The following is a 20,733-nucleotide window of genomic DNA, read 5'->3' on the forward strand; positions in this document are numbered from 1 at the left end:
CCCCTATCTGTTGGTGTACCCCAAGGTTCAGTTCTTGGACCCCTGCTGTTCTCCATCTACACCTTCAGCCTAGCACAGATCCTTGAGACCCACGGCTTTCATTATCCTCTTTAGGCTATGTGTCCACGTTGCTTTTTACCTGCTTTTTACCTGCTTTTTTGCTGCTTTTTCAACTGCAGCGTTTAATGGCAAAATAGATGTGCTCTGCTTTTCAAGCAAAGTCTATGGGAATTTGGGTTTCTTGTCTGCACTATGCAGTTCAAACTGCAGCCTTTTTGTGGCAGAACTTTGGACAAAAACTCAGCTTTGCAGTGCAAAACCCAAATGGCAAAAACAATTGACATGTCAATTGTTTTTGCCATTTGCGTTTTGAACTGCAAAGCAGAGTTTTTGACCAAATTTCTGCTAGAAAAAGGCTGCAGTTTGAACTGCATAGTGCAGACAAGAAACCCAAATTCCCATAGACTTTGCTTGAAAAGCAGAGCACATCTATTTTGCCATTAAACGCTGCAGTTGAAAAAGCAGCAAAAAAGCAGGTAAAAAGCAGGTAAAAAGCAACGTGGACACATAGCCTTATGCTGATGATAAACAAATCTACCTCTCTGGCCCTAATATCAGCTCCTTACTAACCAAAATCCCACAATGTCTGTCTGCTATTTCATCATTCTTTTCTGCTTGATTTATAAAACTGAACTTGGAAAAAAATAGAATTCAACATCTTTTTCCCCTCTCACTCTACCACTCTACCACTCCATCTGATTTATCCATCAAAGCCAATGGCTTCTCACTCTCCCCAGTCCTGCGTGCTTGCTGCCTGGGGGTAACTCTTGACTCTGCTCTCTCCTACAAGCCACATATTCAAGACCTCTTCACTTCCTGCGAACTCCAACTCAGAAATATTTCCTGGATCCGTACATTCCTTGACCAAGAATCTGCAAAAACACTAGTACATGCCCTCATCATCTCCCGCCTGGACTACTGTAAACTCCTGCAATGTGGCCTCCCTTCTAACACTCTTACTCCCCTCCAAACCCAATCTATCCTACATTTTGCTGCCCGACTAATCCACCTGTCTCCCCTCCCCATTCCCAGTCCTCTCCTCTACTCAATTTCAAAATACTAACCCTGACATACAAAGCTACCCGTAACCTAGTGTGGCGCCCCAGGACCTGGTCGCCACAACAGCATTGGCCTCCCAAAGGGTTAATGCTGAGCCTGGAGGTAATTGGGAGATCTATTGGCCAGTAAGTTAACACCCAACACAGTTCTCCCTCCGGCCAGCAGAGGGAGCTCTGAACCTGGAACTTCGGGGAGCATTCCTTAAGTCTGGCTGAAGGGAGGAAGTAGTAGTTAGTCTGGAGACAGGAGTGAAAGAGGACAGACGGAGAGTAGTGCTGCCTTGTAGAACTGGGGCCTAGAGCTGGAAGAGCTTGGCCCAGTGAAGCAAGAAGTGCAGAGAGGCACAGAGGAGACTCGGACATCGGAGTCTGTGGTTGCCAGGGCATAAAATCCATCCCTGGTAGCTGAATCCGGAGGGCAGGAGAGCTGCAAGCCCCCTGGCCCAGAAGCAAACTGAGGGTACAGCTGCATCCCAAGGGCCTGGTGTGGACTCCAGCAGAGAAGCACCAGAGAGGGCCTGCGCAGTCTACCCCATAGAAAAAGGGACGAACCACCAGTCCCAGCAGCAAGAGGGCAATTGCTAACCCAAAGTGCAGTGTCCTAAACAGCAAAGAAAGATTAAGGAGTAGGCCTCATACTCAACTGGCCAAAGATCACCCCAGGCACTTCCAGGCCGGCCGGACCATCTTTACCATCTGTGACGGTCTCCCTGGACTAAACTTCTGCCGAGTAAAAGAGGAGAAGGTAAAGAGACTACTGTTTGTGCCTGTTTCTTTCATTGCTTGTCGGCCCTGCACCGTGCTAGTCACACAACACCATAGACTTCCACAAGCACCAACTGTGTCCCGGGGCACCGCTCCACCTGTGGGGAGCAGTACCACCATTGCTGCCACTTCATCACCCCGGAGGCCTTACACAGCAGCGGCGGCTTAATAGCCGCATACCACAGGTGGCGTCACGAACACAAATTTAAAGTCATCAGCCACATATTATACTGACACCCACCAGGGCCACGGAGCCGGGCCCAGCCACCACTGACTACCACCGGACTAGTCCGGCCCGGCAATGGGTGTCCCATAGCCCTGGGGTGGGCGAGTCACTATCTCATCAATTCATCTGTGACCTGGTTTTCTGGTACTTAGCTGCAAGCAACCTCCGATCCTCACAAGATCTCCTTCTTTGCTCCTCTCTTATCTCCTCTTCCCACTATCAAGATTTCTCCTGTGCCTCCCACATACTCTGGAATAATCTACCCTAAACACATCAGATTCTCACCTACTGTGGAAACCTTCAGAAGGAACCTGAAGATCTCTTTGGATAAGCCTACAACCTGCAGTAGCCCTCAGTTCACCATAGCTTCATAACTACATACTACATTGGCAAACAAATTAGTATAAAACTTGTTCTTTGCTGTACAGGGGGACAGCATAATACTATAGGGGTGGGGGTTAACGCGACCACCTCCTACACTTCTACAACCTGGATTACAGTACTGCTTTAATTCTGTAACCACCTAGAACATGCAAACACCTCTCATTGCTACTCCATATGGAGAGGAGGGCGGGATGCTATTATCGACACCTTTCAGTTTGTTTTCCCATCTGTCTAATTTCAGAAGAGTCTTACAAAATAGTTCATGCTTTTAGAAAAGTTCCTGAAGTAAACAAGCGTCAGTCGTCACTTTGTATTCCTATCTGCTGCCTGGTTTTGTTGTTTTGATTTTGGAGCAGAACGTTTTATATGTGATGGACATGGTCTCACTTCATTTGTGCCGTACAGAATCCTTTTACATTGAATCTATGGTTGTGTTTTCTGTGGTTTGGTAAAATACAAAGGTGCATCATAATGAGTATTTTGTGGTTTCAGTACTGGCCATTATGAGAGCTGCTTGTATGGCGTGTGAGGTCTTGCTCCTCAGACGTTATCATTTTAAGGAATTAGAATGGGATTGAGCAGCATAACAAAAACAGCCCCATCTAAACGTCCCGGCATTGTGCCTATACTGAGGCTGCAGTAAACGTCCATTGAAGAAGTGATGGCTGGTCTGTCTTGGGATGTGAGTACATGATAGATATTTCAGTGTATTAGAGCATTACAGGATTTTTTTTTTAGATCTTAAAGTATTTTAACCATCATCATCATCAACATAATCAAACTTTAAGATCCAAAAAAATCCTTTAATGCTCTAATACACTGGAATATTTATCATGTAGTAGCTCACACCACAAAACAGACACAGACCGGCTATCACTTCTTCAGTGGACTTTTTTATAGAGAGGCCATCATCATTTTTGGGTTGATGATGATCATTATGATCATCATGATGATTGTGATCATCTTCTGACTCCCTGAAGTTGACTTCACCCACCCCAGGGCTATGGGACACCCGGTGCCGGGCCGGACTAGTCCGGGGGTCGTCAGTGGTGGCGGGGCCCGGCTCCGTGGCCCTGGTGGGTGTCAATTAAATATGGCTGGTGACTTGGGGGTGAATAAAGTTTATGGTTGTCGTGACACCACCTGTGGTTTGCGGCTATTAAGCCGCCACTGCTGTATGGGGCCTCCGGGGCTGATGGAATGGCAGCTTGGATGGTCCTGCTCCCCACAGGTGGAGCGGTACCCCGGGGCAACAGTTGGTGCTCGTGAGAGTCTATGGTGTGATGGAAGTGTCGCGGGCGGAGGAGGGGACGCTGAGCTCTCCCACTGCTCGGGTCCGGCTGCCGCTGCTGCGGCCTCTGCTGCTCAGTGGCTCGAGCGATGGGCCGGATCCCAGGGACTCGAGCGGCGCTCCTCGCCCGTGAGTGAAAAGGGGTTTGGTTTTGGGGATTTATTGTCCGTGACGCCACCCACGGTTGTGATGATTTTTGGTAACCCCACCGCTGCTCTGTATGGGGATCCCGGGAGCGGTGACAGGGAGCAGCAAAGTTGTTAGTTCTCCCCTCCGTGGGTAGGGGGTGGTTGTCCCGGGGCCCAGTGATGAGGTGGAGGATGAGGGATGGCAGGCCAGGTGCGGGGCCTGGTGAGGTGCAGGGTCGCGGGGGCAGCGCTGTGCCTCACGGCACGGTGGTACTCACTCAGCCTGAGACGGTGACACAGTTCTCGGTAAAACACACGGCTGGAAAGACGGTTCCCACGGACGGCTACTGTTGCTTTTCCCCGGTAGTTAACGGTGACTGTCACTTTTCCTGCACCTAAGTTTACTGTTGGTAGCAGGGCCGGATTATAGGCGGGGCAGACGGGGCTCCAGCCCAGGGGCCCCCACCAAAAGAGCTTTTAAGGGGGCCCCCACCATACTTGTCACCTGTCAGCATTTTTTTTTCTTCACACCCTCTCCCCCTCCGTAAAGACAGTCTAATAAATCAGCTGTGTTTTCGGGGGGGAGGCGCGGGGTGTTGAAGCACCGCTATTTATTTGTATCTGCGTCTTTAAGACGCAAAAACAAACTGCGGGCACAGGACGCTGATTGACACCGGAAGTACCAGCGGCCGCTTGTACTTCCGGGGTCAGGTGTGCTAATGCTCCCTGCTATGTGCTGCGGCCGTACCCAGCGAGGGGCGGGCAGCTGCCCCCCCTCCCCTCCCCTCCCTCCCCCTCCCTAGAAGCAGGGGCACGGTGTAGTGCGCCGCTGTATCTGCTGTCCCTGCTGCGCTCCTCTACACTGTGTGCATGCCAGGCACACTAGCAGGAGGCAGCGCGCTGTGCTCTGTCGGCTCTGCTGTGTGCTGTGCTCGGCATGTACACTGCAGAGGAGCGCAGCAGAGCCGATTACCGCAGCTTCCTCTTTCCGTTCCTATTCAAATGTATTTGCATCTTTCAGACGTAAATACATTTGAGCAGCGCGCCGGGACCCGGCCCCGCCCCCGACGTGCAGCAACGTGATGAGATCAGCACCTTGCTGACGTCATCACAGTGCTGCAGGCGCCACACAGGAGACAAGAGGAAGCGAGCGCTCCATGAAGGAGCTGAAGAGACAGGTGTAATTAATGGGGATGAGTGAGGAGGGGCTGAGGACACAACGGGGAACATTTGTGAAGGAACACAGCTCTGTGACAGGCAGAGGAGGAGTACTGTATTCCGAGGAAGGGGGGAGGAGTGTGTAGTGATGGGGCAGTGTAATTTGTGTGTGTAGGGGGTGATGAGGGTTGTATTGTGTGTGGGGGGAGGGGTAATGGAGGGTGCATTGTATCGTGTGTGTGGGGAAGGGTAATGGAGGGTGCATTGTATTCTGTGTGGGGAAGGGTAATGAGGGGTGCATTGTATTGTGTGTGGGGGAGGGTTAATGGGGGGGTGCATTGTATTGTGTGTGGGGGAGGGTTAATGGGGGGTGCATTGTATTGTATGTGGGAGGAGGTGTAATGGGGGGTGCATTGTATTCTCTGTGTGTGTGTGTGAGGTGATGTGGGGTGCATTGTGTGTGTGTTTGTGAGGTGATGTGGGGTGCATTGTGTGTGTGTGTGTGTGTGAGGTGATGTGGGGTGCATTGTGTGTGTGTGTGTGTGTGTGAGATGATGTGGGGTGCATTGTGTGTGTGTGTGTGTGTGTGTGGTGATGTGGGGTGCATTGTGTGTGTGTGTGTGTGTGAGATGATGTGGGGTGCATTGTGTGTGTGTGTGTGGTGATGTGGGGTGCATTGTGTGTGTGTGTGTGTGTGTGTGTGTGAGGTGATGTGGGGTGCATTGTGTGTGTGTGTGTGTGTGTGTGTGTGTGTGTAGGAGGTGATGTGGGGTGCAGTGTGTGTGTGTGGGGGGCTGCATTGTAGTGTGTGGTGATGTGGGGTGCATTGTGTGTGTGTAGGAGGTGATGTGGGGTGCATTGTGTGTGTGTGTAGAGGGTGCATTGTAGTGTGTGTGTGTCAGAGCTGTGTGTGTAAGAAGCAGTACTGTGTGTGTATATATATGAATTAGAGCAATCTGTGCGGCCCCCCCCAGAACTATATGGGTCCCCCAGAGCGCTATGTCACCCATCCCAGTAATGAGTACACCACCAGAGCTGTTTGCCACTCCAGTAACATCTATGCCCCCTGCCCCTCCTGTAATGTATATATCGTAGCCCCCAGCCCCTCCTGTGATGTATATACAGCAGTGCTGTCAGTGTGCAGTCATGTGTGTTAGTGACAGCCATCGTGAAACACAGCCACATGTCCTGAAGGAGCTGGACGGAAACAAGCGGGAGAGGTGAGTGAGGCTGCTGGCGACTTCCCCATATTAATACCTGTAAAGGCTCATGCACACGTAACTGCTGAATATTCTGCAGCGATTTGACAACACATGTGCGCGTCAAATCGCTGCAGAAACACTGCATAATGGATGCAGTTTTTCTGTACAGAAAATCCGATTTCATGCGCTATGGCTGCTGCCCTCACCATAGACAGAGCGGGAGCTGCATCCAGAACGCACGGAATAATTGACATGCTCATTTTATGAACGCACAGATTTGGGTCAACATTTTAGCACCCAAATCACTGCGTTCATAAAAGCTACGTGCGCGCGTATCATGCACAATCTACATAGCTTGTATAGGGGACGCAGAACGCATGCATTTACACTGCAGTGCTATACGCAGTGTAAATGCATGGAATTACACAACGTGCGCACGACCCCTAATGCGTCTGTGTCTGCATATATGTCAGTGTATATGACTGTGCATATATTTGTCTGTTTATATGTATTTTTCTGAATTTGTCTTCAAATATGTATATGTATGCCTGTATGTGTGTGTGCGTGTCTGTGTGTGGATGGGGTCCACTGAGACTCTTTCACCCGGAGGCCACAAAAACCTGGAGCCGGCCCTGGCTGCCTTAACATTGGGATCAGTAAAAAATGTGAGTAAAGCTTTACACGCTACAATATATCTAACAATGTGTCACGTCGTAAGTGACGCACATCCGGCATCGTTAGTGATATTGTAGTGTGTGACAGCTACGTGCGACCCTGATTGTGCGTTAAAACGTTGATCGCTGACACGTCGTTCATTTTCTAAAAATTGAACGTCTGGTTGTTCATCGTTCTTGAGGCAGCACACATCGCTCCGTGTGATACCCCGGGAACAATGAACTGCAGCTTACCTGCGTACTGCCGGCAATGCGGAAGGAAGGAGGTGGGCGGGATGTTTATGTCCCGCTCATCTCCGCCCCTCCGCTTCTATTGGCCGGCCGCTGTGTGACGTTGCTGTGACGCCGAATGTCCCTCCCACTCCAGGAAGTGGATGTTCGCTGCCCACAGCGAGGTCGTTTGGAAGGTACGTGTGATGGGGGTAATCGTTTGTGCGACACGGGCAACAAATTGCCTGTTCCGCACATATGATGGGGGCATGTGTGATCGCATACGAGATCGAAATGTGTAAAGCAGCCTTAACTCTACTTTCCGTGTATAAGTGACGGCTGTGAGTGATCCTGGACTGTGTCTGTATTGTAGTACTGTAAATCTGAATGTGGCAGAACAGGATAAATGTTCATTGGATTTCTATCTAAATGCTACAGTTCGCGCTCTACTGTTATGGCTAAAAATGTTAACGTTATGGGGCCCCCACCAGATTTTCTGCCCAGGGGCCCCCACCAACCTTAATCCGGCCCTGGTTGGTAGCGATGGATTCCCACCGGTTACCCGCTCCCCGACTTGGATATGGGCCGGAGGAGCCCCTCTTTGCCCGCAGGCGCTGGCCCTGAGAAACTGGTGCCTTGGCGATGGCGGTGTCTCTCGCATACGGTTGGACTGTTGCCTTCAATCGGGACTTAGTTGTTGAGAGACCCGGAGGTCCCCTTCACTGACGGATTTGGCAAATTCACGGCGACTCCAAGCCTTGCCGGGATCCGAAAGGCCCCCGCCAATGGTGTTGGCTTTTCCTTGTGTACCGGTCCGGTACTGCCGGGCCACCACCCGTCCGCGGTCCTTACGGCAACTCCGATCAGCCTCCACTGCAGACGGTCACTGCCGTCTGCTAACCTTGCTGTCTCAGTCTGGGGCACACACCCGGGCTAACTTCAGGCTTTCAAACTGTCACTTTCCTCTTTCACTACTCTCACTGCACTACTGCTCAGCTCCTCTCACTTTCTCTTCCTTCACTCAACTCTCAACTGCCTGTGTTCTCCCTCCTCCAGGACTGTGAACTCCTTGGTGGGTGGAGACCAACCGCCTGGCTCCACCCCCTGGTGTGGACATCAGCCCCTGGGGAAGGCAACAAGGATTTTAGGTTTAGCTAAGGTGTACCTAACCGGGGTGTAGGGTGTGGTGGTGTCATTACCTGTGACCCCTGGCTTGCCCAGGGCGTCACAGAAGTCTATGCAGATGAAATAACAGAGGCAACACCAGGGACTGCAGTTTCAAGATGTTTACTCACAGTTTGTTATTTGACACGGCAGCTGTCCGGTTGCCCACTGGTGTGCTTGAATCCCCTGTCAGGGACCTCCGCCGATCCCGGGTAGATCTGGGGGTAAATGCCAGTGCACCTCTCTGTGTTCCTTTCTCAGCTGACTTCACTAGCCTTGCCCTTGTTGGATGAACCTGGCTCGGCCTCCACTGCAGCCTCCGGGCTGGGAGCTTGCCTGTCGGTTACTTGCCCCTTTTCTAGAGGTTCTGCTGTGGGCTGGGGTCCGGGGAGCGTGCAGCTTCCCTGGACCGCTGTTGTTAACCTTTGGAGTTGACTTCTCCTCCTCCAGTGACTAGGGACCGTCCCCTGAATGCAGCTTGATCCCTCCACCGATGTTCTTGTGAAACAGGCCACCAGCTCAAAAGCTATCTGTGGCCCTGGAATCCTTTCTTTCCCTACTTGGTGTCACCTGGACCCTCTGAGTCCCAGGGTCTTCACCAGGAAGCGTCACTTTCTTCTTTCTTTAGCTCCTGCCTGACTAGAGCTTTCTCTCTCTGTTGCTTTCTTTCTCTGTTGCGGACACTCTGAACTCAGAGCTCCTTTTTCTTTCACAGCTACATGCTGCCTCCTCACTCTCTCACTCTCTGAGGTAAACTGAAACTTCTCTCTTGACCTTCCTGTCTCTATCTGCTCTCGGGTGGCTCCTCCCACCTCCCCAGTTGCTAAGCTACCAACCTATGGGAGCAGGGATGGGTCTTACGACCCCTCCCAGCATGCAGCATGGGAGGGTTGCTGCCACTGTCCCTGGTCCCAGTGTGTGCCTAGCAATGGGTGTAGTGCAGTTTTACCTGTGAACTGGCATGTACCCCTTTCCTTACCCAGGATGGGACATCACACCTCTGGCTGAGGTGCAATGTCTCTGTGGCGACGGAAGCCTCAGGGGCGCCACATACCCCCTATGATCAGCTGCACTCTGCGGCAAGTTTGAAGTTCCTTAGTCAGCTCCATGTACTGTGTAGTGGCAGTAAATGGAGCTGATGGCTCTGAGCTATTCACTATTTTGTAAGAGAGCTTGGGGATCCATGCACTTCCACTGCACAATGTATGGCGCTGGGGCATCATGGCAGTACAATCAGCTGATTCATTGGATTGCTGGCAATTTTCCCTCTCCACTCCTCACTACTCTGGTATTGATGACTGGTTTTATCACAGTCTTGTTAAAGGGAACATACGAGAAACTTTACCCTTACCCTCCCCCCAAAACCATTAATATTGTATAGTCCTTTAAAAGATAAGCCATTCAATAATGCACTGCTTCAGCTGTAAGAAATCTCCCTTTCAAGTTGTGTCTGGAGATGTATTGGACGCAGCAATGCACTTACAGCTCCTCAGCCTCACCCTGTGTTTCCTTCCAAGCAGCAACCACTCCTGGCTGATTGACGTGTCATTTTCTCTGATATGCAGCTACTGTCCTGTCAATCAATCAGTCAGGGGAAGATGCTGATAGGTAGGAAAGACAGTATGAGGTTGAGAACTGTAAGTTCATCATCATGCACAATGCACTTCCAGACACAGCACAAATCACAATTTCTCTCTGTGGAGTAACACTTTTGGGGTCTTAACACTAGAAGTCCCAGGAATTTCGAGCTCCATAGGGTTCCAATGGTAGAAATGTTAAATGACCCCTCTCTGGGACTTCTGGTGTTAAAAGGCTGGCTTGACTTTTAAAGGGCAACATAATCACATTAAAGGAATCGTCCGGGTCTTTAACATTGATGGCCTATTGTTAGGGGTACTTTGCACACTATGACATCGCAAGCCGATGCCGAGCGCGATAGTCCCTGCCCCCGTCGCAGCAGCGATATCTTGTGATTGCAGCCGTAGCAAACGTTATCGCTACGGCAGCTTCACATGCACTCACCTGCCGTGTGACGTCGCTCTGGCCGGCGACCCGCCTCCTTCCTAAGGGGCGGGTCGTGCGGCGTCACAGCAACGTCACACGGCTGGCGGCCAATAGAAGTGGAGGGGTGGAGATGAGCGGGATGTAAACATCCCGCCCGCCTCTGCCCTTCCGCATAGCCGGCGTGAGCCGCGGTGATGCAGGTAAGCTGATGTTCCTCGCTCCTGCGGCTTCATGCACAGCGATGTGAGCTGCCGCAGGGGAAAGAGGAACAACATCGTACCGTCGCAGCCGCGCAATTATGAAAATGTCGGACACTACACCGATGATACGATTATGACGCTTTTGCGCTCGTTAATCGTATCAAAAACGCTTTACACACTACGATATCAACTGCGACGCCGGATGTGCGTCACTTTCGATTTGACCCCACCGGCATCGCAGCTGCGATGTCGAAGTGTGCCAAGTACCCCTTAGGATAGGTCATCAACATCTGATTGGTGGGAGTGTAGGATAGGTCATCTACATCTGATCGGTGGGGGTGGGATACCCAGCACCCCTGATGATCAGCGGTTCCCAATGCCGACAGCAGCCGGGTGTGCTGAGTTTCATAGCTCCATCAGCGATATTGTAGCTGTGGACAAGTACTACACACCTTCCCCATATTCAAATTAATAAGGGGTGAATACAGTAGGCCACCACCATGCAGTTGACTGAACTGTGCTGTGCAGCTCTGCAACTCAGTGCATCTGTCCGGCATCGGAACCCACTGGTGGACCTGAATGTCGCACCCCCAACGATCAGATGTTGATGACTTATCCTAAGGATTGACCATCATTTTAAAAGTCCTGGACAACCCCTTAATGATTGGAGGTAGTAGTAAAGTTGCTAACAGATTCCCTATGGAGTCCTGAAAAATGCCTCTATTTCTGTAGACTGGAGTGTATGTGTAACGTAAAATGCCTCGGATATGCCACTCTTCCACTAGTAGAGATTATTGTTTCCTTTTATGACGGGTCTTTGGATTATATTGGTTTTTGTCTCACGACAGCATTTGCCAGTATAGTTACGTCTGTAGAACACTAATCCATATTAGTAGTCGTGATCACAAAACGTCAGACATCATTCTGGTTGTACAGACAGCACCTGTTTTCTTTGTACAACGTTTTAACAAATGGCCCTTGGGGATTGTGGTCTAACAGACGCCAAGCACTCTCCTGCAGCCTCCGATCACATGGCCGGTGCACGAGGAGCAGAGACTGATGCGTAATCTCGGTTCTAAGTGTCTTGTCTGTTTTTTCATCATCACGTAATACTGTTATATTACTTCTGATCTACAATTTACCTTGGAAAACAACACTTATGTTTCCGGATGTAGTTTTAATGCGATAATCGTGTATTGGAACCTGAAGGAAAAACTTTCACTTATACAGAAGATACTGATCTCAGCCTGGGCGAACACTTAGTGCCGATCGATAATTCATGTCAGAGCCTATAGATGTGCCCTGATTTCACTTTCCCTTAATATACCCTGACAGAAGTGGAGCCAGATGCCCAGCTTTAGAAAGAAAAAAAAAAAAAATCATCGCCTTTCTGCAGTTGTTCATGCTACATGTGGCCCCCTAGTGGTGGTGATGTTGAGGATTTTGTTAGCTTGCTGCAATAATCTACAAAGTATGAATAATAAGTAATTTGTAAAAAGTTAATGGTGACACCTCTGATTGTCTTGCTGAGAACATGTAATGCTGCTGGTGGTCAGGCGCGCTCCCATGGAAGCCACAGGTTTTTTTTTCCAATGGTTCTTCAAAGATTAACAAGCATGAAACTGCTGAGCTTCAACACAGTTAGTATTCACACATGGCAGATTTGTCCCAGAAATTTTTGTTCATGTCTATGGGACTATGGAGCGAGTTTAACCTTTTAGGCTATGTGTGCATGTTGCGTATTTGCATGCAGTTACGCTGCGATCTGCACCACAGCGTAACTGCATGCACCCTGCGTCCCCAGCACAATCTATGAAGATTATGCAGGAGACGTGTGCATGTGGCGTCTTAGAGCTTCTTTCCTGCGCTCTGCCTGCAGCCCCCGCTCGGTCTATGGGAGGGGCTGCACTCAGAGCGCATGGAATCGGCTTTTTTTTTTCTCTTTCTGCAGCAATTTGAAGTGCACGTGTGCTGCTCAAATCGCTGCAGAAATTTCTGCAGGGCCAGTACGCAACGTGCGCACATAGCCTTACACTGGGGTCACAAGCGTATATTCTCTCTGCAAGAATCAAATCGATTATGTCAATGACACTGATCAATCATGGGTCTGAGTCACTTTAGTGTGATCCCATTCTATTGTGTGAGAGAATCGTAGCACAGGTGAGAAGAAGATGGAGAACAAAATATCTCCATCTTCTCCATTCTATGAGTCCATGGAAATCTGACTGCACTCTGATGACATCCGAGGACAGATGATTTCCGCTACCCTATAGACTTGAATGGGTACGCACCATACGATTTGCGCTGCCACTTTACACTTTTTTTTTCTCATGCCGAATTCACATGAGAAAAAAAAAAATCGCTGTTTGGCACAACCCCATAGAATAACATTGGTCTGAAGGCTATCCCATAAAACATTGGCTAGCACATCTGTGTTATAGGGTGGTGTGAGCGAGCCCTTAAACCGGAAAACAGGACAGAGGTTCATCAGAAAAATGTATTCAGGGCCCTTAGAGAACAATCGATTGGCCTAAAGCTTATACCTAAGCTAATAACATTTTGCTAAGAATCCGATTTTACATTTTTTATACAATTTTCCTCGTCCACTTCATAGCTATAAAATAAATGACAGTGCACACTTGGTTAATCAGCACATCCTCTTTGCATGTGATATGTCTTGTAAAATATTCGATATCCAAGGGAAATGAGAAATCTGGTAAAGAAATTAAACAAAACAACTAATAAAACAATGTCATTTAAGGTAGTATTGTCCTTTTTATAATTTATTGTTAGGCTTTATTCTCATTTTTAATTTACATTATGGGATTCTAGTATTTTTCACATGAAGAACAAAGTTAGCAAGGCCACAATCAGGAAAAAAATATATACTAAAACATATACGATTTACTGTATACACAATATATTACCATTCAAAGAGAAGCTTCTCTGGAATCATCTCCAGATGGTGCGTAGATTATACGGGGTCGTTCTTCTTTTCGCAGCTATAACAGCTTGTGCTCTTCTGGGAAGACTTTCTACTTTTTTTCTCATGTCTGTCCAATTTTTAGCCCATTCATACAAAAGAGCATTTATGAGGTCAAACTTTGATATTGGATGAGAGTCGGACTCAGTCTACATTTTAGTTCATCCCAAAAGTGTCCGGTAGGGTTGAGTTCAGAGCTCTGTGCGGCCGGTCAAGTTCTTCCTCAACAAACTCTGCAGACCAATTCTTTATGGACGTTGCACGGTCACGGGGGACAGAAAAGGGTATTCCCCAAACTGTTCCCACAGATATGACAGATAAAATTGTAAATAATGTTTTGTATGTGGAAGCATTAATATATATTTTTTTCACTGGCAAGAAGTGGCCCAGGCCCACCCCTGAAAAACAACTGGATAGCATTACCCTTCCTCCACCCAACTTTACAGCTGGCATAATGCAGTCAGGCAGGTAACAGTCTCCTGGCATTTACCAACCTAGTCTCGTCCATCAGATGCCAGAGAGAGAAGTGTGATCCGGCACTCCCGTCAATCCACAGGAGATGCATCCTTACCTCAAAGCCAAGCCCAGTGGTGAATGCTTTCTATTACTCCATTGTACACTGGGCATTGTGTTTGTTGATGTACATATAGTAGCTCAACCATAGAAACTCATGTTATGAAGCTCCCGGTACACAGTTTTTGTGTTAATATTAATGCCAGAAGAGGTTTTCAACTTCACAGTTACAAAGCAGAGCATTGGTGACATTTATGCATTATTCTCTTCAGCGCTTGACGACCCTGCTCTTTAAATTCATGTGGCCTCCACTTCATAGCTGAATTGCTGTGGTTCCTAAACACTTCCACTTTTCAATAATACCACTCATTTTTGATGGTACAATATTTAGGAGGAAGAAATTTCATTACAGGGGTATTCTCAAGTTGTCTCCTGAGCTCCTCAGAGCAATGCAGTGTCCTTACTTCCTGGTTTCTGGGTGGCCTCTCCTTCCTTGAGTGACATTTTGGGTGAATAGTAGAACTGCAATATTAGCAGACCTATAAATCTCAGCACATGTTCTGCTATAACACATTCTGCTATTAGGGGTTTGTTCTGGAGTCTACACTTTTATTATATTTAGACCTAACAGGACATTTGAACAAGCGCACAGCTCCAGACAGCGAGAGGGAGATCTCTGATTAGTAGACCTGCTCTGAAACTTGCAAGGCTGGTCATTGCACTGGAAAGAGCTGATTGGATGTTAACTCCTCTCGTTCAATATAACTACTGCACACTCTCAGCCAGAGTCTGGAGGCAAGCTCCATGGAGACCAGCTGTACACTATAAAAGCTCAAATTGCATGAAACAGCAGATAAGACAGAAAAAGCAAGTAAATTGCAAACCTGCTTATTTTTATTCTTATTAGAGCATTAGCAGTTTAAAAACTTAAAACCACATAGAAAAAAAATATGCATATGTCTCTTTTCAGCACTAACCTCATACCAATGCACACATTTTATTTCAAGAGTCTGTCGGATGGTTCATACCTATCAAACTGTCTGCACCTACGAGGAAACATAGCTCCCAACTGTCCAGGATTCAGTGGGACTGTCCCTTTTTGAGGCCTGCAGTCAGGGATTTTTGTCCTGACTTCCTCTCACCTCTCCGTACTATCTCTGTAGCTCCTCCTCCTCAGTGGATGGAGATGGCATCTCTCTGCACCTGTATAGATTAACAATGAACCACTCCCCATACTGAGAGACAGGAGGATGTGGTAATCTTGACCTGTAGTTCGGACAGGGAACCAAGAAACAGATTAAACAGGTACATAGAAATACAGTGCTATATACAGATGTATCTCTATGTACCTGTATTCTAGAGGAAAAGTCAGATTTTATTTCTATAAAAATAATGACAAACAATTAAAAAAAAAATTTTGTTTTATTATCCTCACCCACTGTACATCTAAATACGCTGCTGAACTGTGCAATTTTGATGCTTTATTTTTTCTCTAGAGGCTTCTAGGTGGAGTCTAAAAAAAAAAAATGTAAAAAAAAAAGTTACTTAAGTGCAGATTCAAAGCTTTTCTGTACTACAAAACTGTGGCTTCACATCTGCACCAAAATAGGGGGGGGGGAGGCATTAAACATGCAGGAAAAATGCGATAACCAGAGAAGATAGTTATTATGTACTTTCGTGTGGACACCTGTAGAAAACAAAAAATACAGTGTTTATGCAACATGTGAACACGACCTTACAGATACAAAAAAAAAAAGCAAGATCTCATCTAGTGAAGTTTACATCAAGATGAAAAAGTTCTGGCTGCTTAGACAATGAATGAAGGAACAAATTAAGAAATGTGCTCCTCAGAGCATCTGGGGGCATCACAACTCTAGACCAGACCTCAGAGGTCAATAAAACTTTCACTCTCCTTATCTATGAACTGCTGCAATATTTATGGCCACAAGGGTTTGTCCCATTCCCGTACTGATAGTTCTGCGTCACATAACTTGTCTTATTTACTGCTCCATTCTATGTCCTGTTGTAAATAAATATGTGACTCTTAAGATTGTCGTATACTGAGCCTGAAGAAGAGACCTGAGTAGTCGCGAAAGCTTGCTATTATTACCATCTTTTCAGTTAGCCAAAAGGTATCAACCACTGAGGACTCTCAGTTCTTTTAAACAATTTTTTGAATGAATAAAAAAAATCCATAGGTCCCAACTAGAGATGAGCAGGACGCACAGATGATGATGCACCAGTGTTGACTAATCAAAAGCCACGCAGGGGGAGGCAGAAGGAAGATAAAAGATTTTTCACCTCTCGTCCATGCGCCGGCTACCACTGCCCTGGATGCTAGACTGGAGTCCTGTAAATCGATCTGCTCCTCTCTAGTCCCAACCGTCCTGGAGATAACGGACATTCCCAGATTTAGGTCTACACCCTGCATTCTCAGGCATCTGCTGACTGTCCCTCACTGCCACAACCCCTCTGACAGCTCCTCCTGCCAGGGTAGAAAGAAATGGCAAATGGGTGGGGATTGGGGTGTGGGTAGGGGATGAGGTCAAAATTTGGCACTGTGTGCAGAATAATTTGACCAGGTTTCTGTTCGTCAAATCGGGAGGTGGGAGGACCAGAGAGTAATTTTCAAACATAGCTATGTGACTGAACATCAATTTATAAACATAGGGAAAATCAATATTCTACCAAATAAGTGGTAACTGGCTGATCTCTCTGCTGCAAATGAAAAGACCCGAATTGTGTGCTATGTTTGGGCCTAGAAGCTCTACTGACCCGAACATGGAGAAGCTATCGCTCATAAACTGCTACGGTCTGCAATATCTTCGTATCTTGTTCACATTTATAAGATCCATGCACTGTATTTCACCTGTAAGGTTTTGGCTCCCACAAAATCTATATTGGATACATATGTAGAGTATGGTAATTCTCTTTGACACATGCGCCCAAACAACCGGGTTGTATATGTTGCAGCTGGATTGGGATTGATGAGCGAATGTCTTAACAAAAAAGAAAAGTAAAAGTAAACTTTACAATGGATTTGTTCCATGTGCCAAAACATTTTGTGTTACTTTTTTGCAGGTGGATGGAAGCTTGTCTTGTTGAAGAATTGCCGCCAACTACAGAACTGGAAGAAGGCTTAAGGAATGGGGTTTATTTGGCAAAGTTAGGCAGATTTTTTGCTCCGAAATTGATATCTGAAAAGAAGATTTATGATGTGGAACAGACAAGGTTTCAGGTTTGTACATCGGCCTTTATTGTACTGTTTTGCAGGTGTGTAGTAACCCTACAGTATGAAGCGAAATAAAAATGTGTATCAAAAAATGGATTTCCAAATCCTGACAACTCCGACTACTAACCAACGTATTAAAAAACTCAATCCCTTTTTGTAGGCCACGTGCACACATTGAGTGTTTGGTGCGGAGGAGGTGCACACTTCGAGGTGGTGCGGTACACCACTGCTGGTGACCTCGTTTTCTAGTTTGGACATCACCCTACCTTGCATAGACGTCTGACGCTGACCATACCCAAAGATCTGGGTGCTGTTCTGCGCTCACTTTTCATTCTCTGTGTCAGACTTGAAAAGGCAAATGTATCTGTGGCTATGGTCATCTCCACCAAAAAAGCAGAGTAAAACAAAGGGCACAACTCTCTGGGGTCCGAGCACAGGCAGACACAGAGAGAAAATGGTCCTGTTCAAGAAGAATATATGGACCCTTTTACAGCTCAAAGCTCATAAAACTGAAAAAAATTGCACCTGCTTTGGAGATAGAAATGGGTAAATGGGCTTTCTTACCCTTTTGGGCCCCTGTGCGGCCGTACAGGTTGCACCAATGGTATGTCTGCCCCTGGGCCCAAGTGATATGACCAATATCAATCTAACAATTATCACATGTCCAAAAAATAGCTGAGGATTTTTTTAGGCTAGAATGCCCCTTTTAAAGACCCCAGACACAGTAGACTAAATTTGTCCAAACCTGCCTTTTATCTTTCACATTCACTGACAGTCTATTGTGTATGGGCAGCACCTGGATCTCCGAAGATAGTTAGTTAGTTTCTGGGGATAGAAGGATCCTTTATGTTGAATCTCAAACATTCGAGCCAGGCTGAAAATACATATGTATCAGGGATTTGACAGATAAACTCATGTAAAGCAGGCCTAATGCCAGAAAAGTGGCTGACACATTAGTCTTATATAACAGCACACAGAGTACATGGATATATAAGTAAAGACTGCACTGATTGGTCGTGAATAATCCCTGTATGAGTATAAAAGGTCAGGACTGCCCCACAGAAACCCCGACGCGAGTTTTGAGTGTTTGGTATTGCCGCTTTTTCGGGGCAATGATCTCCTTGAGCAAGCGGGAATACCAAACACGTGAAACGCTGCTTTCTTTACTTATATAACAGCACGCAGAGTACATGGATATGTATGTGACCAGTGTGTCAGCTATTTGTTCTGGTATTAGGCAGGATTTACATGGGTTTGTCTGCATTTTTTACTGTGCCCTTTTTTTGGTGCACTTTTGTCTGTACTGCCATTGTTTCTTTTATCTTGTATTTTTGCATCTTTTAATTGTTTAAACAAAATTACAACTTTTAGTGCCTTAAAGAGAATTTGTCAGCAAGTTTTTGCTCCCCCATCTGAGAGCAGCATAATGTAGAGACCGAGACCCTGATTCCAGCGATGTGTCATTTACTGAGCTGTTTGCTGTCGTTTTTTCTGCTGCAGATCTAGCAGTTATACAGAGCTAATGAATATGATGGACTACCTGCAGCACGCCAAGTAGTTCTGTAATGATGATCTACTGTTTCTTAAACAGTGATTTTATCAAAACTACACTAAGCAGCTCAGTAAGTGACACATTGCTGGAATCAGGATCTCTGTCCCTACGTTATGCTGCTCTCAGTTTAGGTAGCAAAACCTACTGACACATTCCCTTTAACTCCATTTTCTTCTCCTTTTTGCATTAATTATGGTGAACCTCATGTACCTACAATGACCGCTATAAGAAGGTGTCATGGTTGGTGCTCGGTGCCTGTGCGGTTTGTCTTTGGAAGCATCTGCAGTTCTGCTGGATAATTCTTTGTTTATATCTGAATATGTTTCTTTGAAGCATAGTGATCCGACTGTGAGATTGTGATGATGTGTAGATGGAGGATCTCGCGTGTGCCGGTAAATAACGCTGCAGAACTGTCAGCTCCGTCCCCCTGAAGCCTTGTCTGGACAACTACTTCAGAGTGAATACAGATTGGCTTTTTGTACCTGAGCCAGCACCGAGCTCCTCTCCAAAAATTGACATTTTGTAACTGTTTTTGTCCCAGAGGGGAGTCTGTGCCAGGAGTAGCTGACCTAGTTCCCTGCCATATTACTGGATGTTACCTAATGTGCCCTAAATCTCAATAATACTATCCGGCAGCTGCAGTTTCCTTGTAAACCCAGTGTCTGCTGTTTCTCGGTCCTACTACTAAAAACTAATATTCATGTCTCTTGCCGTGCAAAATATCATGAATTTATTCCTCAACATTGAAATTGCAACACAAAGAAAAGTTGTGGAGTTATAGAAATCACCCATTCCCTGTAGACTGTGAGCCCTCGCGGGCAGGGTCCTCTCTCCTCCTATACCAGTCTGTTTTGTACTGTTAATGATTGTTGTACGTATACCTTCTTTCACTTGTAAAGCGCCATGGAATAAATGGCGCTATAATAATAATAATAATAAATCGATAGACATGTAAATGATGAAAAAAGGGGAACAAAACTATCAAAAACGCATAATTACGCATGGGCAACGCCATGGAGCAGCCTCCATGAAGGAATGTTACACCGGTTCTACTCCCGGGATTATAGTGTAGGGCGGTATGATATATGGTAGGCGGACACCTCCTATCCAGGTACGCTAACTGCTTGGAGTTACATTGATTTGGATGTGGAGCCGGTGGTACGCCAGTTCTCCCAGCAGCCATTTATCAATACCACAATGCTAGACCGCATGTCCTTGTTACTGGGAGCAGCCTGTGTGGCCTAAATGTGCCACCATGGCCTGCAGCATCTCCAGACCTGTCTACTATTGAGCACATCTGGGGCATCATTGGTCAGCAATTGCGAAGGCAGCTGCCAGCAGCGGATCTTGATGATTTGCCTAAGTGCACTCAGCATGGCAGGACATTCCTCAGACAACCATTAATAAACTCATTGACAGAAGCCAAAGTGCATGCATTTCTGCAAGTGGGGAGACAAAAAAAAAAAGTGCCAGGAGGGCCAGTAGAGGCCAACAGAAAAATAATCAGGAGGCATTAGTGAGTGCTGCAAATCCAACAGTTTGCGTTAAGTGCAGCACTCACAAGCGCTTCTACAGTTTTTACAGGCTTTTTTTTTGTCTTCCTACTACTTTTACCCTGACGGGTGTCTGGACCTTGGGTATTGGCAGCAGAACCCTTTATGGGTATATGGTGGGGTTCATACAACACGACTGCGAGAGGTGAGCAGTATATTGTAGCCTTTTTCTTGGTCAAGCTCAGTGGTTCCAAACCAGAAAGCTCTGTTTGTCTTCTTTTATGGCAGTATTTCTGCATGTGGTGCTCAAACCGAGTACTGAATAAATTAAAGGGAATCTGTCATCTGGTTTTTGCTATGTAATCTGAGAGTAGCATGAGGTAGGGACTGACATACTGATTATAGGGATGTGTTACTTATTAGGATGTATGCTGTT

The 20,733-nt window shown here is 46.9% G+C and overlaps 1 protein-coding gene across 2 annotated transcripts in view; it reads left to right on the forward strand.

Annotated features, from left to right (window-relative positions):
• IQGAP2 (IQ motif containing GTPase activating protein 2) overlaps positions 1–20,733 on the forward strand; it is a 502,441-nt gene that overhangs the window by 219,644 nt on the left and 262,064 nt on the right. For both annotated transcript variants that reach the window (XM_075325516.1, XM_075325525.1), the window contains exon 3: positions 17,102–17,258. In XM_075325516.1, coding sequence (XP_075181631.1) covers positions 17,102–17,258 — 157 coding nt within the window. The remainder of the gene's footprint in view (positions 1–17,101; positions 17,259–20,733) is intronic.

This window comes from Anomaloglossus baeobatrachus, chromosome 1 (genome assembly GCF_048569485.1).
Source record: "Anomaloglossus baeobatrachus isolate aAnoBae1 chromosome 1, aAnoBae1.hap1, whole genome shotgun sequence".
NCBI lineage: Eukaryota > Metazoa > Chordata > Amphibia > Anura > Aromobatidae > Anomaloglossus > Anomaloglossus baeobatrachus.